Source organism: Cynocephalus volans, chromosome 8 (assembly GCF_027409185.1).
Source record: "Cynocephalus volans isolate mCynVol1 chromosome 8, mCynVol1.pri, whole genome shotgun sequence".
Lineage (NCBI taxonomy): Eukaryota > Metazoa > Chordata > Mammalia > Dermoptera > Cynocephalidae > Cynocephalus > Cynocephalus volans.
The window spans coordinates 52548708-52576261 of record NC_084467.1 but is presented as its reverse complement, the minus strand read 5'-3'; the positions used below and the strand labels follow the sequence as shown (position 1 = coordinate 52576261).

The window sequence follows — 27554 nt, the reverse complement described above, 5'->3', positions numbered from 1 at the left end:
TCCTTAGATTAGTTTCCTACTATGATCATTTCTTCAGTTCTCCCTCCCTCCTTACCCCCTCTTTTTTTTTCTTTTTTTGGTTGCTGGCTGGTATGGAGATCTGAACCCTTGACTTTGGTGTTTCCCCTTTATTTTATTTAAGTGGTTCTCAGTAGTATTGAATCTGTGCATTTTATTGTAAGAATCACCTTATTTTAGAAATTTAAATGAAATCAATCAACCAATTAATAAAATTTACGAGGTGATATAGTTTGAACTATCCATAACCCAACAAACAGGTACAGAAGTCATGGTATTTTTTCCTGGCATCATTTTCTTTTTTTTTTTTTTTTTTTTTTTTCACTTAATCAATCATTAATTTATTCATTCAACAGATATTTATTAAATGCACATTATATGTGAGATACTCTGACAAGTATTATTTATACAGTAGAGAGCAAAACAGTTTCTCTTCCTGAGAAACCTATCACTTAGTACAAGAGATAGGCATTAAGTAGTTGCATTTCGAATGGAGTTTTTAATGGCATTGAAATATATTTGCATTTTAATTGATGTAGCACTGTAAAGATGTCTAAGTACCACACTGGCAAATAACATTTTTATTTCCCACTTTTTTCTCATTATTCTGCTAAATCTTACATGTTAAGTATAGTAATAATTTGATATCTATAATCTGTAAGAAATGAATGGTTCTACCATATTTTTTCAAAATAACCAGAAAATGTAGGTTTCAAAACTTAAAACATTTATCTATTTTGAAATAAAGCTTTCTATTTTTTTTTTTTTTTTTTAAATTTTTATTTTTATTTATTTTTTTTTTATTTTTTTTTATTTTTTTAAATTTTATTTTGTCGATATACATTGTAGCTGATTAATGCTCCCCATCACCAAAACCTCCCTCCCTTCTCCCTCCCCCCTCCCCCCCAACAATGTCCTTTCTGTTTGCTTGTTGTATCAACTTCAAATAATTGTTGTTGTTATATCTTCTTCCCCCCCCCCCCGGTTTGTGTGTGTGTGTGTGTATGTGTGTGTGTGTGAATTTATATATTAATTTTTAGCTCCCTCCAATAAGTGAGAACATGTGGTATTTCTCTTTCTGTGCCTGACTTGTTTCACTTAATATAATTCTCTCAAGGTCCATCCATGTTGTTGCAAATGGCAGTATTTCATTCGTTTTTATAGCTGAGTAGTATTCCATTGTGTAGATGTACCACATTTTCCGTATCCACTCATCTGATGATGGGCATTTGGGCTGGTTCCAACTCTTGGCTATTGTAAAGAGTGCTGCGATGAACATTGGGGAACAGGTATACCTTCGACTTGATGATTTCCATTCCTCTGGGTATATTCCCAGCAGTGGGATGGCTGGGTCGTATGGTAGATCTATTTGCAATTGTTTAAGGAACCTCCATACCATTTTCCATAGAGGCTGCACCATTTTGCAGTCCCACCAACAATGTATGAGAGTTCCTTTTTCTCCGCAGCCTCGCCAGCATTTATCGTTCATAGTCTTTTGGATTTTAGCCATCCTAACTGGGGTTAGATGGTATCTCAATGTGGTTTTTATTTGCATTTCCCGGATGCTGAGTGATGTTGAGCATCTTTTCATATGTCTGTTGGCCATTTGGATATCTTCCTTAGAGAAATGCCTACTTAGCTCTTTTGCCCATTTTTTAATTGGGTTGCTTGTTTTCTTCTTGTAAAGTTGTTTGAGTTCCTTATATATTCTGGATATTAATCCTTTGTCAGATGTATATTTTGCAAATATTTTCTCCCACTCTGTTGGTTGTCTTTTAACTCTTTTAATTGTTTCTTTTGCTGTGCAGAAGCTTTTTAGTTTGATATAATCCCATTTGTTTATTTTTCCTTTGGTTGCCCGTGCTTTTGGGGTCGTATTCATGAAGTCTGTGCCCAGTCCTATTTCCTGAAGTGTTTCCCCTATGTTTTCTTTAAGAAGTTTTATTGTCTCAGGGTGTATATTTAAATCCTTAATCCATTTTGAGTTGATTTTAGTATACGGTGAGAGGTATGGATCTAGTTTCATTCTCCTGCATATCGATATCCAGTTTTCCCAGCACCACTTGCTGAAGAGGCAGTCCCTTCCCCAGTGAATAGGCTTGGTGCCTTTGTCAAAGATCAGATGGCAGTAAGTGTGTGGGTTGATTTCTGGATTCTCTATTCTATTCCATTGGTCAGTGTGTCTGTTTTTATGCCAGTACCATACTGTTTTGGTTATTATAGCTTTGTAGTATAGCTTAAAGTCAGGTAGTGTTATGCCTCCAGCTTTATTTTTTTTGCTGAGCATTGCTTTGGCTATTCGTGGTCTTTTATTGTTCCATATAAATGTCTGAATAGTTTTTTCCATTTCTGAGAAAAATGTCTTTGGAATTTTGATGGGGATTGCATTGAATTTGTATATCACTTTGGGTAGTATGGACATTTTCACTATGTTGATTCTTCCAATCCAAGAGCATGGAATATCTTTCCATCTTCTTGTATCCTCTCGAATTTCTCTCAGCAGTGGTTTGTAGTTCTCATTATAGAGATTTTTCACCTCCTTGGTTAACTCAATTCCTAAGTATTTTATTTTTTTGGTGGCTATTGTAAATGGGCAGGCTTTCTTGATTTCTCCTTCTGCATGTTCACTATTGGAGAAAAGAAATGCTACTGATTTTTGTGTGTTGATTTTGTATCCTGCTACTGTGCTGAAATCATTTATCAATTCCAACAGTTTTTTTGTAGAGGTTTTAGGCTGTTCGATATATAGGATCATGTCATCTGCAAACAGGGACAGTTTGACTTCATCTTTTCCAATCTGGATGCCCTTTATTTCCTTCTCTTCTCTGATTGCTCTGGCTAGTACTTCCAACACTATGTTGAATAGGAGTGGTGAGAGTGGGCATCCTTGTCTAGTGCCTGTTCTTAAAGGAAAAGCTTTCAGCTTTTCCCCATTCAGGATGATATTGGCAGTGGGTTTGGCATATATGGCTTTAATTATGTTGAGATACTTTCCCTCTATACCTAACTTATAGAGGGTCTTTGTCATGAATGAGTGCTGAACTTTATCAAATGCTTTTTCAGCGTCTATAGAGATGATCATATGGTCCTTGTGTTTGAGTTTATTAATATGGTGTATCACATTTATTGATTTGCGTATGTTGAACCAACCTTGCATCCCTGGGATGAATCCCACTTGATCGTGATGAATAATTTTTCGTATGTGTTGCTGTATTCTGTTTGCTAGTATTTTAGTGAGGATTTTTGCATCTATATTCATCAAGGATATCGGCCTGTAGTTTTCTTTTTTGGTTATATCTTTACCTGGTTTTGGTATCAGGATGATGTTTGCTTCATAGAATGAGTTTGGGAGATTTGCGTCCGTTTCAATCTTTTGGAATAGTTTGTAAAGAATGGGTGTCAATTCCTCTTTGAATGTTTGGTAAAATTCTGCTGTGAATCCATCTGGTCCTGGGCTTTTCTTTGTTGGGAGCCTTCTGATAACAGCTTCAATCTCCTTTATTGTTATTGGTCTGTTCAAATTTTCTACGTCTTCACGGTTCAGTTTTGGGAGCTTGTGTGTGTCCAGAAATTTATCCATTTCCTCCAGATTTTCAAATTTGTTGGCGTATAGTTGTTTATAGTAGTCTCGAATGATTCCTTGTATTTCAGATGAATCAGTTGTAATATCGCCTTTTTCATTTCTAATTTTTGTTATTTGAGTCTTCTCTCTTCTTTTTTTTGTTAGCCAAGCTAATGGTTTGTCAATTTTATTTATCTTTTCAAAAAACCAACTTTTTGATTCGTTGATCTTTTGAATTGTTTTTTGGTTTTCAATTTCATTCAGTTCTGCTCTGATCTTAATGATTTCTTTCCGTCTGCTAACTTTAGGATTGGATTGTTCTTGTTTTTCTAGTTCTTTAAGGTGAAGTGTTAGGTTGTTCACTTGCCATCTTTCCATTCTTCTGAAGTGAGCATTTAATGCAATAAATTTTCCCCTCAATACTGCTTTTGCAGTATCCCACAGGTTTTGGTATGATGTATCATTGTTTTCATTAGTTTCAATAAACTTTTTGATTTCCTGCTTGATTTCTTCTTGGACCCATATGTCATTAAGTAGAATGCTGTTTAATTTCCATGTGTTTGTATAGTTTCCAGAGTTTTGTTTGTTATTAATTTCTAGTTTTAATCCATTGTGGTCTGAGAAGATACATGGGATAATTCCAATTTTTTTGAATTTATTGAGACTTGATTTGTGACCTAATATGTGATCTATCCTGGAGAATGATCCATGTGCTGATAAGAAGAATGAATATTCTGAGGTTGTTGGGTGGAATGTTCTGTAGATATCTGCCAATTCCAATTGGTCTAGAGTCTTGTTTAGATCTTGTGTTTCTCTACTGATTCTTTGCCTAGATGATCTGTCTAATATTGACAGTGGAGTGTTCAGGTCCCCTGCTATTATGGTATTAGTGTCTATTTCCTTCTTTAGGTCTAATAGAGTTTGTTTTATAAATCTGGCTGCTCCAACATTGGGTGCGTACATATTTATGATTGTTATGTCTTCTTGATGGATCAGTCCTTTTATCATTAAGTAGTGTCCCTCATTGTCTCTTTTTATGGTTTTTAGTTTAAAGTCTATTTTGTCAGATATAAGAATAGCCACTCCAGCTCGTTTTTCTTTTCTGTTTGCATGGTAAATCTTTTTCCATCCTTTCACTCTTAGTCTGTGTGAATCTTTATGGGTGAGGTGGGTCTCTTGTAGGCAGCATATAGTTGGGTCCTGCTTTTTGATCCAGTCAGCCAGTCTGTGTCTTTTAATTGGGGAATTTAAGCCTTTAACATTAAGAGTTGTTATTGAAAGGTGTTGATTTATTCCTAGCATTTTATTGGTTGTTTGGTTGTCTTAGGTGTCTTTTGTTCCTTGCTTTCTGATTTACTGTTTGGTTTCTTTGTTTGTTGGTTCCTTAGGTTGTAGATAGTGTTTTTGTTAGCTTGTTTTCTCTTCATGAATGCCATTTTTATTGTACTAGCGGGTTTTGATTTTTCTTGGGTTTTTATGGCAGTGGTAGTTATTTTTCAGGAACCAAACCCAGTACTCCCTTGAGGATTTCTTGTAAGGGTGGTCTTGTGGTAGTGAACTCCCGCAGTTTTTGTTTGTCTGAGAAATATACTATTTGCCCCTCATTTCGGAAGGATAGCCTTGCAGGGTAGAGTATTCTTGGCTGGCAATCTTTGTCTTTTAGTATTTTGAAAATATCATCCCATTCCTTTCTAGCTTTTAGGGTTTGTGATGAAAAGTCTGATGTTAACCTGATTGGGGCTCCCTTATAGGTGATTTGACGCTTCTCTCTTGCAGCTTTTAAGATTCTCTCTTTGTCTCTGAGTTTTGCCAATTTGACTATGACATGTCTTGGAGAAGGCCTTTTTGGGTTGAATACGTTTGGAGATCGTTGAGCTTCCTGGATCTGAAGATCAGTGATTTTTCCTATACCTGGGAAGTTTTCTGCCACTATTTTGTTGAATATGTTTTCAATGGAATCTCCATTTTCCTCCCCTTCTGGAATACCCATGACTCGGATATTTGAGCGCTTGAGGTTGTCTGATATCTCTCTCAGATTTTCTTCCATGTCCTTGATTCTTTTCTCTTTCTTTTTGTCTGCTTGTGTTATTTCAAACAGCCCATCTTCAAGTTCAGAGGTTCTCTCTTCAACTTCGACAAGCCTGCTGGTTAAACTCTCCGTTGTGTTTTTTATTTCGCTGAATAATTTCTTCAGTTCAGCAAGTTCTGCTACATTTTTTTTCAGGAAATTGATTTCCTTGTATATTTCCTCTTTCAGATCCTGTATACTTTTCCTCATTTCATCATGATGTCTAGCTGAGTTTTCTTGTATCTCATTCAGTTTCCTTAGAATTATCACTCGAAATTCCTTGTCAGTTATTTCAAGGGCTTCTTGTTCTATAGGATCTAGAGTATGAGATTTATTAACTTTTGGTGGTGTACTTTCTTGATTTTTTGTATTTCTGGTGTCTTTTTTTTGGTGTTTATTCATTGTGGCAGGGGGTTTCACAGTCCACCGGTTTAAGACTAATGACTAACTAGGATGTTGCTGTGGTTGCCAATTTGGTATGGCTCCCGCCGTGACTGCTCAGTTGGCCTCTAGTGTCTTGTGTGTGTGGTTGCCTCGGGTCTTGGGCTTCTCCGGGGATCCACCTTTCTGGTCAGCTTGTACTCTGCTGGGCTGGTGGATCACGTACCACAGGGTGTGTGATCTCTGTTGAGCTTTCACTTTCTGTACAGGACTTCTCCCCGTTCCGTGTGCTCTGGCCCAGGCTGTTAGATCGTGCAGTGGCGACCCCACCGGGTGTGTGGTTCCTGTCGAGTCTCCGCCTCCCTGGCCGCACGTCTCCCCCCTCTGTGCACACTGTGCTGGGCTGGGGCGTGTCTTCTGCACCCCTCCTCTATCAGCTGGGCCTTCAAGACCCTGCTCAGCACCGCCTCGCCCAGGAAGTCTACCAGGTTTCTGCTAGGCACAGACGACCGGTCTCTCTGGGTGCCTTTGTAGCACTGTGTAGATCTTTTTCGGGTCTTGTTCACCTTTGTATCCCCCCGGTATAAACCGAGTCTAGTGCCCGCCTGCAGCCTGCTCTCCGGCAGGTTCAAGCGGACCTGGGAACTCTCCTACCACACTATTCCCAACCAGAAATTCGTTAGGCTTTTTTCCAAACTGGTGGTCGCAGAGATGGTATCTGCCTCCCAGTAACAGGAAGTTTACCGGGGCTTGAGTCCAGGGTGTGGTGGAGTGACAGTCGGCCCGCCCGTACTTCCTAGCCCTCCCAAAACTGGTCGGGACGCCCCACACCCACAGCCCTGCCAGAGAACCGCGGAGGGAGTGGGAGAGGAGGTCGGCCCGCAGGGTCCGGAAAGCCCCGCGCCAGGCCAAGCAAATGGGCTCAGTGATGGCCGAGCAGGGCGGAGCTGCCCGCACCTTGGAAAATGGAGGCAGCACCGGGGCAATGAGTGGCCTGGTGGTGCAGGCGGAAGCCGCGTGGGCATCCACCCCCCCGAACAGAGCTGTGCCAGGGATCACTCACAGTGCTGTGCCAGGTCGGGCGCTCGCTCTGTCTCTGGTTTGTTGCCTTCCGTGTTCTCGGCGCTGCCGCCTCGGGCTGTTCAGTCGCGGCGCCGCTCGGGCGCTCCCAGGAATCTTCTTTAATGCCGGCCTGAAACCTCGAATCCTGAATAGGGCAGCTGGCCGCCTTCTTCAGCGCGGCCCCGGTCTCCGGGATCCTGGCTGCATCCACAGCAGCCCTGGCGCCGTGTTCCCTGTTTCAAGACTCACTTTTGCAGCTAAGAATCAGTTCTTTTCCTGCTCCACACTTCAAAGCTGTTGCCTGTAAATGAGGCAGCCTCTCCTGCCGGGGGCAAAGTGGCGTTGAGCCCCCACGACCGGCCAGCAGCAGCAGTCCTCCCTTAAGAGATGGCCAGGGGAAGGACCACAAGTTTCCCGGCTGCCTGAGGCCCAGTGGCCACCTTTTCCACCTCAGCTACTCCGCGCCAGCCGCCGCAGCCGCCGCCATCTTGAAACCCCTGGCATCATTTTCTCAGTGCACTACTCTGGCCTATAAAAGGACAATGATTTGGGGGACTTTTAAGATAATTATAAACTAGACAGAAAATACCACCATTCTTTTATAATAAAACTCTGGAGTGTCTGTTTTTACTTAGATTGTTATGCAGAGTTTTATTTGCATTTTCTCCACAAAAAAAAATCTGTAATTGATGCAAAACAGAGAGATAAGCATTTGTTGAAAACGTTAGTGCCTTTTAGACTGTAATGGTGAAGGAGAAAAAGGCACCAACAGTGATTGAATATCTGCTATATGCTGTGCCTCGTGCTAGGAACTTTTATACATTTAATCCCCACAATGGTCCTATGAGGTAGATAATCTTAGTGCTATTTTTACCTACAAGGAATCCAAGATTCTGAAAGGGGCAGTGCCTGGATAGGTCATTCTCATTCCAAAGTTCTTGTTTACGCTATGAGGCTATAAAGCCTTCAGTACAGTGCCTGCCTGGCAAATAGTAAACTCTGTGTCACTTTCTTTTATTATGTCATCAGCTAAGAGTAAAGATCAAAACTGCTAAATGCTGAAATAATACACTACATCAAACCCTCGATGGAATCAGGAAACAAATAAAAAGAATCTTAATTTCATGGCAGCCATTATCTACAATAGTTGATATACTGAAAATATAACTCAGATTGTGTTAATATAATTTAATACATTGCCCAATAAGTTACTAACAAAAATGTGAGAAGTATTCTTTTTTTTTTAATTATTTTTTTTAACTGGAACATAATTGATTATACATATTTATGGGGTACAGAGTTGACTGTCAGTATTTGTGTACAGTATGTGATGATCAAATCAATATTATTGGCATGTTCATCATTACAAATTGTAATTGTTCTTTGTGTCCTGTACCCAGTAACTCCTTAAACCCCCTCTCCCTCCTCCTTTCCCACCTCTAATAACTATGGGTCTGTTTTTTCCTTCTGAAAGTTCAACATTTTATTGTGGTCCTTCCCTCCCTCCCTCCCTTCCTTCCTTTCACTTATGAGAGAGGACATGCAGTGTTTCTCTTTCTGTGCCTGGCTTTTTCACTAAACATGATTTTCTCCAAGCATCAGAAGTCTTCTTTATCCTAGAGATGAAGTAAAGGGCAGTAATACTGTGCAGTTCTTTCCTTGTCACTTTTGTTAACAGCAAGAATTTGAACTGGATGGGCCATGAACTAACCCTGTATGGCAATTCTTATGTTTTTGTATTAAGCAACTACATATCATATTTATATTTATCTTAAATATAGAAAAACACATATAATGTAGTTTTTCCTATCTAAATTAAGGTTTCTTTTCAGATATTATTTTGGAAGGTGGTTTATTATAAAATTCTGTTTTCTTGTGTGCTTTGCTAGTCTTAGGAAAAACAAACACCTTTTCTACAGAAAAAAAAAAAATGGTTTCTTGATTTTTTCTGCCTTCAGTTCCATGTTTTCCAGCACCCAACATAACTTGTAAGGATTTCAGTGGCAATGAAACACATTTTACTGGAAATGAAGTTGGTTTTCTCAAGCCAATATCTTGCCGAAATGTGTAAGTACATTACTGAAACTTAAATTTTCAGATTACTTGCCTATGTTGTATCTTGAGTGAAGAGATAAAGAGATAATTTATGGGAAAATCCTGCAAATACAACATTTGCCTTTTTGCTTGTGTCAGAAAACTTCTATTTTAACTGTACATATTTTGGGGATTTTTTTGTGGTGGCTGGCCAGTACAGGGATTGAACTCTGGAATATCAAGTATCATCAGCACCATGCTCTAACTTACTGAGCTAATCAGCCAGCCCATTGCATACTTTTTTATAAATGCAGTTCACCAAGAAGAGTCAAGAACTTCACTTTGTGGGATAAATAAAGACTTTGTGGGATAAATAAATGTCAGCCATGTCAATTCAGTTTGTTCAGTTTATGCTACCAAATGAGTAATGAAAAAATTCTGTTTTTAAAATTTTGGGCATTTCTGGAGTACTGGTAGGGATTGTGTACATATTGTATCAGAAAAATGCTAATTATTGTTAATTGTTTACACATTAAGGGCATTTTGAAACTTGGTTTTATTCTTTGCAATAGATATGGTTGATGAATGGTAATGTTAAACAGAATTCAAAAGTTATTAGTTTGGGATAGTAAGACAAATGGCTTTATTTTGTTAGAAATGTTCTCTGTTTAAAAGACTTTTAAGTTTGATTTTTATTTTTGCTACAGTAAAGCTTACCTTTTATTTTTATGTTTTTGCTTTGTACTGAAAACATAATTTAGTTTTTATTAGTTGCTAGCACTATAGAAGTATTTTTACCTTATAACTGTATATTATTGCATTTTACTTGGTGGTACCTATCAAGAAATAACACTGTTTGTCTATTTCTACAAGTTCTCTTAGAATTCTTAGAAAGAACTCTTAGAGTCTTTTTTTTCTTTTGACTTTACTTCATTGAGTTAATGAGGAGCTTTTGATTTGTCTTCTTGTGTAATCCTAAGCCAATCACTTAATCTTTTTGGGTTCCAAGATTTTCTCATTAATAAAGTAAAAATTTTTAAAAGGAATTATTTCCAAAGTACTTAGATATGGTTTAGTCAATTTTTAAATTTGTAGGTTGATATTTCTAGTTTGAACATTCCAAACAATAAATAATATATTAAGTGTATTAATGTATTAACCAAGATATCATTGGTTATAATACAACAACTAAGAAAATCCTCTGTTGAGAAAAACTAAGCACTAAAGTTGGACTTTACAGGTTCATATTACCTGTAGTGGTCTGTTACTTAATTTCCAAGTTAATGCTGATTTTTATTGCAGTGTCTCAGGGTAGAGTAGGCTCAATGTGACTGAGTTGTGCTAATCATGCTCACAAGATGTTAATGTCCATTATAATAAGAAATATAACTATCAAGGAAACCAGATACTCCAAGTCTACTGCCCAACTTATTTCCCTTCTATAGTAAAATCCACAATTCCAAAATGCAATTTGCTTGATGAACATTGCATGACAACAATGGTAATTATATTTATGGATAAATTTAATGATAAGAGTCACAAAGCTAAGATGACCTGATATATTATTTCTCTTTATTAGGATATTTAGTACATCCCTACCAAAAGGCTGGCTGCTGGTCAGCTACTCAGTAAAGTTCTTATTGGTTGGTTGTCCCTTTTCCAGTTTATTTCAACTCCCTTTTTCAAACTGTATGTGATAGTAATGCTTGTTTAAAACCCCATCTTAATATTGCAGATATAGCCATTCTATAATATTTTCTCCAGAAACTGAAGTCTGGTAGCCATGTCTTATTGATTACCAAGCCACCCACATATTTATACTTGCCATCTACTTTATTTGGAGCAGGCTAAGTGCTGTAACAAATGTCTTCAGAATTTCAGTGGTTTAATACAATAAAAATTATTTCTCACTCACATCATAAGTCTAATTTGGCATTGGCTTGGAGGTCTGGATTGGGTGATGGTTGTTCAATGTATGCAGGGGCCCTGCTCCTTTCATCTTGTGGCTTTGTTTCCTCTATTCTTTTCCATTCAGGTTGCAGATGGGAAAGAGGAGAGAGAACACTTTGTTGTAGGAGTGTGTTAAGAGCCAGAGCTGGAAATGGAATACATTTCTGTCCTCATTGCATTGGCTAAAACTCAGGGCTGTACTTAATTGTAAGGTAGGTTAGGAAATGTAGTTTAGCTGTATATCCATAAGAAAAAGAGAAATGGTTCAATGAATTACTAAACAGTCTTTGCTATACTACCAGTTTTCAGATTGTTCTTTAGGATGATTTACTTACATAGGTTAAGTGTTTTTCTAATTTCATTCTCCTTCCCAGCCAAGCTCTTTGAAACAGTTGTTTCCATAATACTTATCTATTATGAAATTTTCTGTCTAATGCAGTATGTCTTTTGGCCATGCTGAAATTCACCAGTGATCTCTGTTGCTATATCAATTGGATATTTACAGTCCATATCTTAATCTTTCTACAGCATTTGGCTATTCCCATCTCTTAAAATATTTTTTTTCCTTGGCTTCTAATACAAAACACTCTTCTGTTTCTGTTGGTTCTTTTTCCTTTGCTTCTTCTTTAAATCTTGATATACCCAAGATTATATCCTTGGTCTTTTTTCTTTTTTTTCATTCTTCCACCCTTTGGCTTCTCTCTCACCATCCTTTTATATATTTTACATATATATAATATTACCATTTTTAAATGTGTATATATATATATATATATATATATATATATATATACATATATACACACATATATATATATATGGGTCCAAATTGAATCTGTCTTTTCCTTCAAATCATTTTCTCCTTTGTCTTAGTGTATGGTACCTGTTCTCCCCAGTTTCTTAAGCAGAAACGTTTGAGTCATTCTTGACTTCTCCTTTTCCCTCATTCCCCATATTTAGTCTGGTTGCTTCCGCCTTCTTAATATTTCCCAATTTTGTTCACTTCTTTCTCCCACAGCTCATTAAATTATAGCCTATATTTTTGCAAAGCCTCCTAATTTATTTCTCTGCATTTAGTCTGGTGCCCCATTCCTGTGTAGATGAGGCACTACTGCTCTCAGCATAAAGTCTGACATCCTTATAATATTAGACACATAAACAGGATCTCTGAGCCACTTACAACCTCCCTCAACTCTCCACAAATTATGTCCTAATTGTGAATGCAATGCAAAAACACAGAATTATAGGAAGGGGCCTGACTTGATCAGGTTCGACTTTAAAATGATAGCTCTGGCTACCTCTATTTCTTTACTCCCCTTTGTAGCAAAACTCTTTGAAAGAGTTGTCTAATATTTTTCTTCAGTTCTTTTACTCCCATTCTTTATTACACTCACTGTTTTCTGTCTTTTGCTTTTATCAAGTGACCTAAATTGCTCTAGCTGAGGTCACTAATGATCTCCTCTTAGTTAAATTTAGTGGTAAGTTCTCAGCGATTATCGTATGTGATCCATCAGCAACATTTGGCACAGTTGATCATTCTACTTTCCTTAATACACTGTCTTCGCTTGACCTTCAGGATACCATACTCTTCTAGTTTTACTTCTTCACTGTTAGCTCCTCACTTTCCTTTCCGATTTCTTCTCTTCTTGATCTCTTAATATTGGAGCACCTCAGGGTCTTCAGATCTCTTCTGTCTATCTATACTCACATGGCAATCTCATGCCTCCTATATTCCTGTAAATCTTTAATTTATATCTCCAGCTTGGACTTCTCTCTCTAACTCCAAACTTGTGAATTCGGCTGTCTTTTAGATAACTCCATGTTTATGTCTGATAAATATCTCAAACTCGTATGTCCCAAACTAAAATCTTGACCTTCCTTCTAATATCAATCCATCTTCAGCCTTCCCCAACTCAGTTAATGCTAGCTTCATCCTTCTGGTTGCTTAGGATAAAATCTCTAGCACTATTCTCAGTCCTTTCTTTTTTTCGTGCCCTAAATCTAATACACCAGGAAATCCAGATGGCTGTACTTCACACTGTATCCAGAATCTGATCACTTCTCACTATTTCCTTTGCTATTATTACTCCAGGTTAAGCCACTATTAATTCTTACCGGGATTATTGCAATAGCCTTCAAACTCTTTTGTCCCTGTTGTAGTTTGAATTTGTTAAGCAAATATTCATCCCTCTCAGTTGCCTTCAAGTGGGCTGTATATACTTCCCACTCCATTGAATAGGCTTGGCCATGTGACTTAAATTTGGCCTATGTAATGTTGCCAGGTGTGAAGCAAACAGAGGCTTAAATGTGCTTTGTTTTTTGATGATATGTCCTGAAAAGAACTTGCACCCAGAATCTGCAATACCTTCAGGTTGGGCCTTAGAAAAACTTAAGTGGAACTGACTTGAACTGAGTCCACAGCCTGGATTCAAGCTAGGCTGAACCTCAGCTTGAAGCAGAATCTCCCAGCTGAACTAGCCTAGGTCAGCTAAAACACAGCCAATCTGCAACCTACAAGTGTGAAAATAATAGCTTATTGTTGTAACCCACTGAGTTTTGGGGTGTTTGTTATATGTCATTGTGGCAATAGCTGACAAATACTCTCCTGCAGTCTTTTTTTAACACAGCAGCCAGAGAAATTATTTTAAAGTCTAAATCAGATCCTGTCACACTTTACTTAAGATCCTGCAATAGCTTTCTATTTCTCTCAGTAAAAGCCAGAGTATTTACAGTGGTATACAAGGCATTGCATGATCTGCTTCCTTCACTCCCCATTACCTCTCTGATCTCATCTACTAATATTTTTTCCTTCTCTCACTCTACTCCTGCTACACTGGCCTCCTTAATAGACCTCAAACATGTCAGGTATGCCACCTTTGTACGAGCTATTTCTTTTGCCTCACAGGCATGGCGTAACTAACTCACTTACTTCCCTCAGGTTTTTGCTCAAATACCACTTTCTCAATGAGGCCTACTCTTATCGCCCCATTTAAATGGCACCTAGCATTCTGGTTTCTCCACATATCCCGGCATTCTGGATTTCCTACACATCTTGCTTCACTTTTTTTTTTTTGTAACGTTTATGACTTACTTTTTTAATATGTTTATCTTTATTGCTTGCTGCCATTAGATCATAAGCTCCTCAGAGACAGGGATCTTTGTCACCTTTATTCATTAATATATTACAATAGCCTTAAATAGTAGACAACCAAAAAGCATTAATTGGATAAATAAACCAATTAACAAATAAGTAGTCATTAACAATTTTGTTTTCTAAAATGTTCAGGTGTTGGAAATAATATGACACTTAAGTTTTAATTTTGTGCAGAAATGGCTATTCATACAAAGTGGCAGTTGCATTGTCTCTTTTTCTTGGATGGTTGGGAGCAGATCGATTTTACCTTGGATACCCTGCCTTGGGTGAGTGTTTTAAAATCCTTTTGAAACTTGTGTTCTAGATAAATCTATTCTTATAGATTAAATCTCAGCATATTATTAATATTACAAGTTCCATATAATTGGAGTTGAATAGTTAACATATTTTTGTGAGTATAGAACTAACAGTTAGTTCTACAACTCAGAATAGGTAAGAAATACTGACTTTTCCTGTGTTTTCACCTTTATGAAAACACACACTCAAGATAGTGTAGGTATTTACTTAAAACAGTAGACTGGAATGTCACTGCTAGTGCTGGGCACACAGTGGATGTTCAATAAATGTCTTATGAATAAATGCATATCCCCTACTCCTCTAAAAGATGTCCTTCTATTTGAACTTTTGTCACTGTTACCCTGGGAATAGAAAATACTTCTTTCAGGACAAGTTGGGTTGTAACTGTGGTGACCAGCATGAGCTGGGGGTAGGAGCCTGACTTCTATCACCCATAGCATCCCTTTCCATACCTTCCACCTAGCTATAATATTTACATTTACAGTAGCTACTAATGCTTACAAAAACTATAATTGACTACAGCTTTTGTTTAAACAATACTTTAACGTTCCTGCCCATATTTAAGCCTTACAACTTCTGAGTTTATCATCATCTTTAAATTCTCTTTAACAGGTAGGGTAACTGTCACCAGAGAGGTTAAGGGATTTATTGAGTCTAGAGGCCTTGCTTTATTCTGTGACATATGTGTTGTTATCATCTTTGTTTTATGGATAGGGAAATTGTCACACGATTAAGAGATTTACCCAAGGACACTAACTAGTGACCTCAACTTGAACCCACATTTTCTGGCTCCAGAGATCCTGCTTTATTTACCGTAGTACTCTGCTTCTGTATTGGCCCTTCACTGAGCAAATTTAGAGTTTTTGAATGCTCTGCTTTCTAGCAAGCTAACCTTATTTCTTCCATGTTGCTACCCACCAGAGATCAAAGAAGAATCTTCACTGTGGGGTTGTTGGTAGGAGGTATGTTTCTCACAGCCACACTGAAAAGTCAGTGTGATAAGTTCATAAATAAAAGTCAAAGTTTAAAGTACTATATATGCTAATTTATTGTTAGCAAACATGTATTCAATGTTTAAGTAACTAAGTTTGTGCTATGGAAGTAATGAAGATCACAGTATATATTGGTTAAAAAGAAAATAAATATGTAATAAAATAAATATGTTGGCAGGCCAATTTATGATATAGCACTGTAACAGAACCATAACAAAGTGCTGTGAGAACACAGAATAGGGACTGATTCCCTTTCCCCAAGTTGGCCTTGGGTTGTGAAGGAAGATTTCTTAGGTGAGATGACATTTAGGCTAGGTTTTGAAGGATGAAGGGATTATAGAGATTTAAGGCATTACAGGGAAAAAATGTGCAAAGGTAGAAGGTTTGAAAGAACGTGGGTGTGCATTGACAGGACGGGGGATAATTTAGCCTAATGTTTTAGAAAGAACGATGGGTAGGAGATGAAACTGACTGGAGAGGTCGCCTGTGGTCAGATTATAAAGGGCTTTGAGTATGTTGCTGTGTAGTTTGGACTTTACCCTTTAGACATCAGAAGCAATAAAAGTTCTTAAGCAAAGTGTCATGGTCAGATTTATATTTCAGAAAGATAATATTGGAAATATTTTGGGAAATGGATTAGAATGGAGAAAGACTTGTGGCAGAGTAAGCTGAAAGGAGGTTGGTGCAGCAGTCCTGGCTTGAGTTACAGTTCAACTTCACTTTCATGCCATTCCTTACAACAACCTTACCATTCTGTAACACAGCTAAAAACCATATAGTATTCACAGAAGGCCTCTTGAGTTGCTAAAATAAAAATCATTTAGTCTAACTTTTTAGATGACGGATGGATAGATGGATGGATGGATAAACTAGGTTTATAATGAGAAAGTAACATGACATGGTGATGGTTACAATAAGTCTCCAAACCCTCTGACTTAGTCCTTACATTTTCTTATACACAAGGGTATTTCAGAAAGTTCATGGAAAAATGGAATTGAAAGATAATACAAATCTTTCCGTGAACTTTTTGAAGTATCTTCATATGTTCTCTTTAAGAGGACAGGACCATCTATATTTTTGGAAAGATTTCTAACTTTAAAAAAGTTTTTAAAAGGTTAGGAGAGAGGGAGAAACACAGTGTTTTAGAACAGTTTATTCTGTGATGATTTTAAATATTAAATATATTTTAAATATTTGGCTTAAGTGATTTTTTTAGCTTCTTGTGATGTATGTCAGATGAGCTGTAATGTCATATAGTGTTAGTTAATGTTTTTGACTTACTGCAATTCATAATATGTTGGTATATATGTCGTGAATTTTTTTGTTTGTTTTCTTTTCACAATGATGCCTTAACAGTGTGATTTTTTTTCTCTCAGTAGTAAAATGGCTCTGGTTAGTGGATGTTAATTTCCTACCAGGAGCTGCCTTTCTTTCTGTGGCCACTGCTAAAGGGAACCTTTCTGTTTGAGGCTGAGAGTCCATAAATTTGCAAATTTAATTTTTAACATTTGACTTTATGCTTCAGTGTAAAGGTTTTTTTTTTTTTTTTTTTTAACTTTAAATAACGTACTTTATTCCAACAACCTTTGGATGTTGATTAATTCAACGAATATTTTGACTGCTAGCTTGAGAAAAGAAACAGTCTGTTATTCATCTGCTTTACAGCTTGTTGCCATTATCTTATCTTCCATTCTCTTTATTCCATTGAGCTTGTGACTTTTTAAAAATTGGAATGAGAGGAGCTAAGTAGGCATGTCAAATTTGTTATCTTTAACTGAAAATCATCTTATCTCTTTAAGCATTCAAATATTTTTATCCTTATCTTAGTTGCCCTTAAGCTATCTTAATGTTAAAGATTTTGGTATGTTTTATGAGCTAATCTAATCTAATATGTACATAAAATTACAGTGTTAACTTAAATTTTTTGAATGTTTTAATTTTTAAATGTTTTAAATTAGATTTTAATTTTTACTAAGAATTCAAGGTAAATAAATTTTGGTAGTTTCAATTAAAATGATCATTGCCATTAAAAAAATTCTTAACTGGATAATACAAAGTTGACTGCTATGAAAGTAGTTATACCTGGAATCTAAAATTACTTTTTTCTTATAATGTTTAATCTTTCTTCGTGGTTATAAAAAGCAGAAATACTTCATTAATGTTGTTTATGGTTGGTGGAATTTTATTTAAAAATTTTTTTTATTGAGGTATGATTGACGAATAAATTGTATATACTTAAGGTGACAACTAGGTGTTTTGATGTAAATATACCTTATGTAATGATTCCCACACTCAAGTTAATTAACATATCCATCATCTGACTTGCCTTGTTTCAGTGTGTGGGAGAACACTTAAGCTCCTTTAGCAAATTTCAATTATATAATACATTATTATTAACTATAGTTACCATGCAGTTCTATAGATCTCTAGAACCTGTTCATCTTCTGGCTGAAATTTTGAACCCTTTGACCAAAATCTTCCTATTTTCCCCACCCCCACAACCCCTAGCAACCACCATTCTCCTCTTCATTTCTCTAAGTTTAACTATTTTAGATATCACATATAAATGATATCACGCAATATTTGTCTTTCTGTGTCTGACATATTTCACTTAGCATAATGTCCTCCAGGTTTATCCAAATAGTCACAAATAGCAGGATTTCCATCTGTTTTGAGGCTGAATAATATTCCACTGTGTACATGTGTGTGTTGTGTACCATAAATTAAATATTTACAAACCATATTCAAATCATATAAAGGGTTAATATCCAAAATATATAAGGAACTCATACAACTCAATGGCAGATAAACAAATAGCCTGATTAAAAAATGGGCCAAGGACTTGAGTGGACATTTTTCCAAAGAAGATGTATAGCAGGCATATGAAAAGGTGCTCAACATCACTAATCAGGGAAATGCAAATCAAAACCACAATGAGATACCACCTCACACTAGTTAGGTTGGCTATTACCAAAGAGACGAGCAATAAGTCTTGGTGAGGATATGGAGAAAAGGGAACTCATTTACACTGTTGGTGGGAATGTAAATCAGAAGACACTATGGAAGACAGTATAGAGATTCCTTGAAAAGGTTAAAATAGAACTATTGTATAATCCAGCAATCCCACTTCTGGGTATATATATATTCAAAGGAAGTGAAATCAGTATCTTGAAGAGATTCTGCACTCCCGTGTTCATTGCAGCATTATTCACGATAGCTAAGATATGGAAACGTATCTTGTGTCTATCAGTGGGTGAATGGAATTTCATAAGAACAGAGTAAAAAAATGTAAATCCATGTGAGTGTGAAACTTACTCTTTTTAAGTAATTTAATGTTGAGTGTGATATTTCAGAATTACACAAGAGAAATTTGTGGGGAGGAGGTAGGTTGAACAAAATTTTATAAGATGCAAAAATTCCTTTAAGAAAAATTTTCTTTACAGATATTTCAAATTTGTTTTTACCATTACTATTTCTTTATAAATGCCTTTTTTTCTTTTAATTGATTTATTCCTCAGTATACCAGTGGTGCTTTAGCTGCATGCCTTTTTCACCATGAAGCCATATTTTAAAAAATAATTTTCTTAGAGTTTTTAACTCTCAGTGTTTTTAACTTCGTGATTTTTTAAATATGCAATAACTAGCATATTTTATTTTGCTCATCTGTAGCATTAAAAGATTATAGTTTCTCAAAGATAATAGCTCTTTTGGAAGCAGTTAACAGGAAAGGTACTCTTTTCATAGTGATTTTCATTTTAAATTGTAAATATTTTCCTATTAGAATAACAAAGTGTTGTGTGTTTTTAAGCCCAAATCTTAAAAATCTTTGGTTATATTATTCCTTTAAAAAAAAAAAAAGAAGTTACCAGTTTGAGCTGGTATATAATATCCACAGATCATAGGATAAATAAATGGATTTGTAGGTGCAGACACAAAAAGAATAATGATACCTGATTACCAAATCATTGTAGAACACTTGCAGTTTGGCAAACAGCAATCTCAGTATTAAATAATCTGCATTCTTTAAAACAGTTATGCAGACAGAAGTGTTTGCAAGACCCAACCTGTAACAAAACAAAAATACCAACCTTTTTTTGAATACCAAAAATTAATCTCTGTTCTTTTTGTTTTATACCTAAATAAATCCTATTACTGAATTTGTGTTTTTAAAATGTAAAGTTTAAGTTACTAATGTAAAAAATAAAGTACATGCAAAATATGAGCTTTGTTAATGTCGTCTGGCAGCATAATCTTTTTGAAAGGATATATCTAGAATAATAATGGTTGAAGATAAAAATGGATCCTTCTAGATTAGAAACACTATTTTACTAGAAACTTTAAAACAGTTTTTAAAATCAAAAGCTGATATTTCTTTCTATGATAAGTTAGTAAATAGGGTGACCTAACACATTTTTATTTGGAAAAACAGAAGTCTACTTTTGGTATTCACAAATACCCCATCTTTTAAAAAACTGGTATTGATGCTCAAAATAATGAATTCTATAAGAGTAATGATTGATAGTGGTTTTAATAAATGCTGTATAGAATGTGTGCTACTTTGTGTTGTTCAAGTTGATCAATGTATGTTTATAGATAATTTACTGTTGACAAAATTTGTTCCTTTAGCAGTCATATTGAGTGCCTGTTTTAGATGGTATCCTACTAGACAGGGAATGACACAGCCATTACTTCAAGTTAATCACAGAAAGATGGGAGAAGACATACAAATAAATGTATAATAAATCATACAATGGGATGTATGCTATGCTGAGAGTTAGGGGCAGTGTGCTGAGGAAATATCCAAGAATGGCATCAATTTATTTTTGGGCATTAGAGAAGACTTTCCAGAAGAGGGAACATCTGAAGTAAGTTTTAAAAGATGATTGGGAATTAGCTAGATGATAAAGAAGAGTAGGGGCAGAGAAGGAGTTGAGGCAGAAAATAGCATAGCTTATAAAAATGAAGAGATGGATGAGGGAGATATGAGAGCATGGCCTATTGGAAGAGAACTTTAGGTAGTTTGGCTATAATACAGGGAGAAGGAATTTGCAAGAGATGAGACTAGGTTAGATGATGCTACGTTAATGAATGTGGATTTATGCTGTCTAAATTTCTTGGATATAATTGTAGTAGAAATAGTGACAACAAAAGTAGTAGCTGGGCTAACATTTATCAAATGTATCTCATTACCTCATTTAATTCTTAGTGCTCTTCCTATCTTTTTTCTATAAAGTATTTTTATATTTGAAAACCTAAAACAAGTTTAAGATAGCGTTATTAGAAACTTCATTAGTAAAGTCATCCTTGGTCTTAAATTTGTAGAAATAGATGGACCATAGTTGACATGACAGGTTTGGAGTAAAATAGGCTGTAAATCATTGTAATGATTTTAAACTTACAATTTGTTGTTTTTTTAAGTCAACTTATCAGTTCCTTAATTTTTATTTTTTTCAAAGACTTTTTTTTTTTGGCATCTGGCTGGTTTGAGGATCTGTTGACCTTGGTGTTATAACAGCATGCTCTAACCAACTGAGCTGACCAGCCAGCCTCCAGTTCCTTAATTTTTAAAACAGCTTTATTGAGGTATAAATGACATACATTACAGTGTACATACTTAAAATACATAATTTGGTAAACTTGGCATTTGTATTCACCTATGAAATCATCACCATAATCAAGATAATGACCATATCCTTCACCCCATAAATTAATGCCCCCTTGTAATTCCATCTTTTTGACCCTTTTGTCCCTTTCTTTTCCAAGCAAGTGCTGATCTGCTGTCACTATTAGATTAGTTTGTAAGTTCCTTAAATTTTTAGAAGTGTTTTGGATTTGTTCCATGGTTTTTAAAATGTCTTACTCCAACCCAGAGTGGATAATATTTATTAAAGTTCCAAACACAGATATCATTCCCTTATCTAATATTTTATCTTAACAGGAATCTCTCATGTTCATTTTTGTGAAGCACCTTTAAGATAGGTTCAGCAGCAGAATAGCTAGAATTTCATGAATTCATCATCTTACTCTGTTTTGCATGTTATCTATCATATTACTTTTCCAATAAATATACTTCTTATCTTTGTTTTAAATGGCTGCATAATATTCTGTCCTGTTATTACTTGTTGTACTTTAATTTTTTGAGACAATTTCTCCCTATTGAACATTTAGATTGTTTTTAGTTTTTTAATATTTATACCACAAATATTTGTCAAGCTCTTACTGTCTGTCAGGGCATGGACCTGAATGAGACAAATAAGGCCTGCCTTTAGGAATTTACTTTCTAGAGGAAGACAGTGAATGAACAAACAGATTTACAATCAGCACTATGAAGGAAATAAATAGGGGAGTTGCAATAGAGTAGTTGAGTTATGGGGAGAGTGACATGCTGCTTTAGACAGGCAGGTTGGAGAAGACTTCTCTGAAGAAGTAGCCCACAAGATGAGAAGAGCTATAGGAAGAAATCTCTTGGAAGATGGTAAAAGCCCTGGTGTGATTACTTTTTCTTCATGGATTAGCAGTTAATTAAAGACATAGCTTTTGGGGGACCATACTTGTTTTTTTTTTTTTTTTTTTTTTGTCGTTTTTTCGTGACCGGCACTCAGCCAGTGAGTGCACCAGCAGGCATTCTTATATGGGATCCGAACCCGCGGCGGGAGCGTTGCCGCACTCCCAGCGCAGCACTCTACCAAGTGTGCTACGGGCTCGGCCCGACCATACTTGTTTTTTATAAACAAATTAAAGGAACGGAAACTGTGATACTTCCAAATTTACACTAATATGCCATGTGAAGAAGGATACATTTCAGAAATATAAAATATACTGAGTGGATAAAATCTCAGCAGTCAAGTTTCCTTGGGCAAGTATAGTAAAATGCAACTACTGAAAAAAATAAAGGAGTAAGATAATGGATAAAATGATAGGGGTCTTTAGAAAGCAGAAATATGAGAAGATTTATTCATTTATTCAACAAACATTGAACATCTATATGTGCCAGGCAATATTGTAGGCACTAAGGACACAGGAGTAAACAAAATAGATAAAATTTTCTGCCCTTAATGGGGCTGAAAACAAAGAGACTGTAAACAAAGATAAAATGTTAGGAAGGGTAATAAGTGTTTTGAAGAAAACTAAAAGCAAAAATTTCTATTATCTCTATATTTTAATAGTTATTAAATTATTTTTAACATGTGTTATTCCAGTACTTAGAACATTCTTCTGCTATATGTCTAATACTAAGAAGGGGGAAAATTTATCTAATATACGTACATATTTCAGTCTTATTTGTGTATTTCCAGGTTGTATGCAGGAGGTGATTTTATCCACTCTTATCATTTTTAGCTGGTGTCTATTTGTAGTTGATATGATCTATTATCCATTTTAGCATTTTAGCTCTTGGGTTGGGACCAAGGACAAAGGTGGGTATAGTGCCCAGCACAAAATTGTTGACTTTGACTATAGAACTAATAAACAGGAGATGCTTAGAAGAAAAAAAAAGTTTAGGATAAATTTAAGAGAAAATTGGGTTACTAATAAAATTTTACAAGATCAATATTATTTCCTGATTTTCTGTGGCATGACAGTTTATATATTTGAACTTTCTACTCTAAATGTGTATTAAATCACATAAGGTATTAAGTCTAAATAAATAAAGGTTTTAAGACTAAAAGATGTCCTGTAACTCTGGTGCATTTTGAGACTTAAGGATTATTTTCTAAACCTTTTACAAAATTTTGTAAGAATATATTGAGTTTTTCAGTTACTACCATTTATTTGTCAAGTGAATTAATTATTTAGTGGCTTTTCTGTATAGAGATTTCTTTAAACTTTTCTTATTCTTTCAGGTGAAGATGTGGTTTTTCCAAAGTGTTATTTTATATTCTTGATATAAAGAATTTGTGGTATATATAATGGCTTATTGGAAAATGGAAAAGTTTGTTAATATTATAAGACTTTCCAGATTGTAAATGACTTTACCTTCTTTTCTAGGTTTGTTAAAATTTTGCACTGTAGGGTTTTGTGGAATTGGAAGCCTAATTGATTTCATTCTTATTTCAATGCAGGTAAGTTAGTTTCAATCTAGAATGTAAAGTACTTTTACATTCAAAATTGAGTTATGTGATCTTCTCCTGGTATATTTTAAATTTTAAATATATTAAGAAGCAGACAGAATGCTTGCTTCAGTATTTCTTCAGAGATCTGGATCTAAGAGATCAAGGCCATGTATCCAATTTACGTTTCCTAAACTGAAACTTTTAGTTCTTTTAGAACTTTTAGAACTACCAATTAGTAGTTCTAGAAGACATAAGTTCATAAAAAAGGATTCCATGCTCAAATGTGATTTGTAAATGTGAATTCAACTGAGTTAAAGAGGTTTCTTTGATGAATAATTTCTCACAATCTTTATATGTATTGAGTTTCTAAAAGGGATTGTGATTATTTCTCAGATTTATTGTTTCTTTTCCTGATAGTCACAGTCATCTTGTTGATTACCATAAAAGGAAATTGATGGGACTCTGATATACATACTAACATTGTGGAGGCATATACAAGATTTTCTACAGAACCTGAAATCCTGCTAGTTTAAGTCAAAAAGAAAAGGAATGTATGGGCATTCTATAGAAAATCTAGGAGTGGGGCTGGCCTCAGGCAAGACCAAGTCCATATAAACAAATGATATGTTCAGGATTCTCTTGATATTCATGTCTGCTTCTCTTTGTTAACCTCATTTTCTCCTGCTGAAGTGGGTGTGGGGGCAGGCATAGTTTGTGAAATGCTGTCCTGAAGCATTTAAAAGCTCCACCAGATGTTTTCTGTTAAATTATACTGAACTGGTTGTGGTTAACTCATGAGGATTCTTAAATTAGAGAAAGAGATGAATTTATCACAACAAATGTTGCCAAACAGCATTTCAACAAGCATTTATGGAGCACCTAATCTCTTTAGCAAGCGTGTCAGTATGCATTTAGATCATCATCTGTTTTGCTCTGCTTTCTCATATAGTGTTTGAACTCTTCAATTCTGTCTCCTTGATGTTATCATTATGCTTTTAAAAGAAAGTCAAAATCTAGGAGATTTGGATACCATACTGTGAGGAGGAGGCAGCATATGGACCAATAAGATATCAGAATTAAACATGGAAAATATTTGGTTTTGAGGTTGAAATTTCCCTATCTTGTAAACATATGCCTAACCAAATCTCCTGCCTTCTGTGACTGTGGGACATGCAAGCAGGCATGAAGAAGCTAAGGTACTTGTGCACATATGCTTAGAAATTAGTTTTTCACTTTAAATGAGGATCCAAGGAATTTAATGTATTATTGGGATTCTTGGAGTTAAGGTATGCGAAATTCAAAGTTTTTTGAATTCCCAAACATTTAGGTAGTATTTCCATGACTTGTAATATTATCATTGCTTTGTAGCGTTAGTCATATTAAATAATAGAGCTAATTTGATTCAGCCACAGCTTTCTGGTGCATGTATGCCTGAACTTTTTACGATAAATAGTTCTTTTCTTAAAGATCTCCTGGGATTGGGACTCTGTCATGTTAAGAAATTATTGAGGTATTGAATTAAGTTGTTTGAATTTCTGCAGGAAATTTCCCTGAGTAAGTCATTTTTATAGGAATAGCCAGTTTATACTGCTTTCAGATTAGGGGAAAAATAAATTAGTTTTCAAATGTAGCCAAATAAGATGTGTAGCCTTATTCTGCATGTTGTTTAATACTTAAAGTGATGTTGAGTACATCAGTTTTAGGGGAGAATTATTTTTTTCAGCAAATTAAATAAGTTTTTTTATCACAAATATTATAATCTGTTAAATTCATATCCTGAATATATTTTTTTCCAATCTCTCAATAGACCTTTTACATTTAGTTCACGTCTTTTTTTTTTTCTTTCCTTCCCTGTTCTCTCTGTCTGCTTTTTTTTTGCCATTAAATATTATTCCCCAGTGAATAGCAGTGTTTTTCTGTTGGATGACTATCCTGGAAACATATTGTACATGGACCTAAGACCTATAAAAACATACTTCGTTTCACAGTATTTGTAACAAAAATCTAAGAGTCTAGCTATTTAGTCTTTGAACAAAATATATAAAGTATAACGCACATATTGCTAAAGTAAGCTTTACATATTGCTGTATTTACTGAAAATATTTTAATGAGTTTATTTGTTGTAAACTTTGCAAGTTTCTATTTTTTGTTCTTAAAAAATATACAAATAATATGAATGATGAATGGTGTGAAATAATACATAGGATGCAATCAACATAATCTACCTAATCAGTGATACATGTATAGCATATAGTTTTTTAGCTGTAGGTAACTACTGTATATAACTACTGTATATATATTTATTCATAATGTAGTTCTGAAGTGTTGCTTTGTGTTGCTTTGTCCCCCACGGATTTGTCACCCCACTTCCCCTGAGTGACAGAGACGCAAAGGATTACTCAAAGCCCATCTCTTCTGAGCAGTGAGAGACCCCAAAGTGGATCTCCTGTCAGAACCCTCAAGTGAGAGGCAACCTTTTCTTGGGAAATTAACCCCCAATTGGGGTTCTCTTCCTGCATTTATTTTCCAGACCAGGAAGTTACAGGAAGAGACATAGGTGGGGTCATAGTTTAACAATATAGGCTGGTAACTTTCAGTGAAACAAGCCAGATGACATTCCAGTAAGGCTATCAACAAAAGCTTGATCTTAGCAAACATTCCTTCTTAAAGCAATTTCTCAGTATCTTTACATAACAATCAGTAACTAGTCTGTCCTTGAGCCAGCAACCTTGCTGTGCCACAAATCTTTATCTTACACCAGAGACTTTATAGCCTGAGGAAAATTTCCAGTCCTCCACAAGGTCAGTATTAGAAGCTGCAAGGCTTTGGAAAACCAGGCCCTGTGAGGTACATTTGCTTTATAGTATATTCCACACTGAAGATTTAAAAACACACATTCTTTTATGCCTGTATACTTTTATACACATCATGAAAGGTAGATTGGACAAGATTTTTTTATCAGGAAAAAATATGAGAATGTTTTGATTATATTTAAACCTCTTTCCTCATTCACATGATCTGAATATTTTTAATTATATGAAAGTGGAGACAAGACAGCCACAAATCAGAAAGACAAGGATGCGTAGAGAGAAAATGGAAAAATGTATTAGAATGTGGAGAGTTGTTAGAAGGAAGTATGTCAGGGCTCTTTCTTTGTTACAGTTTAAAAAAATTTGTGCATAATGGAAGAAATTACTTTCATTTTCATTCCTCTTAATATTACAGAGTAGATTTCCTTAGAGAACTAATAACTATATAAGCAGCAGTATAATCTCCAAGACATTTTTGAATTTTTTAAACAAATTAATCAGATTTGTAAAGTATGCCTCATTAGTTTGGCATTTAATATATGCCACTGAGTTATATACCACTTTGTATTATTTTTTAACTTTTACACAGCAAGTTTGACTTTTCACACAGTAGTGTGTTAAACGCAGAGTATGCCCTCAAAAATTTTTTGCTGATTTGAAGTGAATGCAGTATACTTTATGAAAAGTGTGGCTTTGTGCCAATTACAAGCAAGATGAGAAGCTAAAACTGGTAATGTATTAGGCCATTAATATTGCTTATAATAAAATACATGGAACTGGGTAATTTATAAAGAAAATGAAATTTGTTGCTTACAGTTTCAGAGGGTGGGAAGTCCACAGTGCAGGGAATACATCTGGTGAGGGTCTTGGTGGTGGCGACAATAACCTGGGGTCTCACATGGTGGAAAATGGCAGAGCAGAGAGAGACTAACCTCTTAAGTGCTCTTCTTCTAAATCCCTCAGAACCATGCCCCCAACCACGATTTTTAATCAATTCACTGTGACATGGTCCTACATTCTAATCACCTCTTCAATGTCCCACCTTTCAATTACCATGACAGAATTTCCCACCCTCAACAATTACAATGGGAATTTAAACTTCAATGAGGTTGGGGGCTATCCCGTCTACAGCAGGTGGTTTTTAAAAAGTGGTTACTCTCCTTAAGGTCCTTCCA

General features: G+C 35.5%; 1 protein-coding gene across 2 annotated transcripts in view; it reads left to right on the top strand.

Moving 5' to 3' along the window:
* The window catches only part of TM2D1 (TM2 domain containing 1), a 68217-nt gene that overhangs the window by 23487 nt on the left and 17176 nt on the right, over nucleotides 1-27554 (top strand). For both annotated transcript variants that reach the window (XM_063107181.1, XM_063107182.1), the window contains exons 3-5: nucleotides 9050-9158; nucleotides 14404-14495; nucleotides 23505-23578. In XM_063107181.1, coding sequence (XP_062963251.1) covers nucleotides 9050-9158; nucleotides 14404-14495; nucleotides 23505-23578 — 275 coding nt within the window. The remainder of the gene's footprint in view (nucleotides 1-9049; nucleotides 9159-14403; nucleotides 14496-23504; nucleotides 23579-27554) is intronic.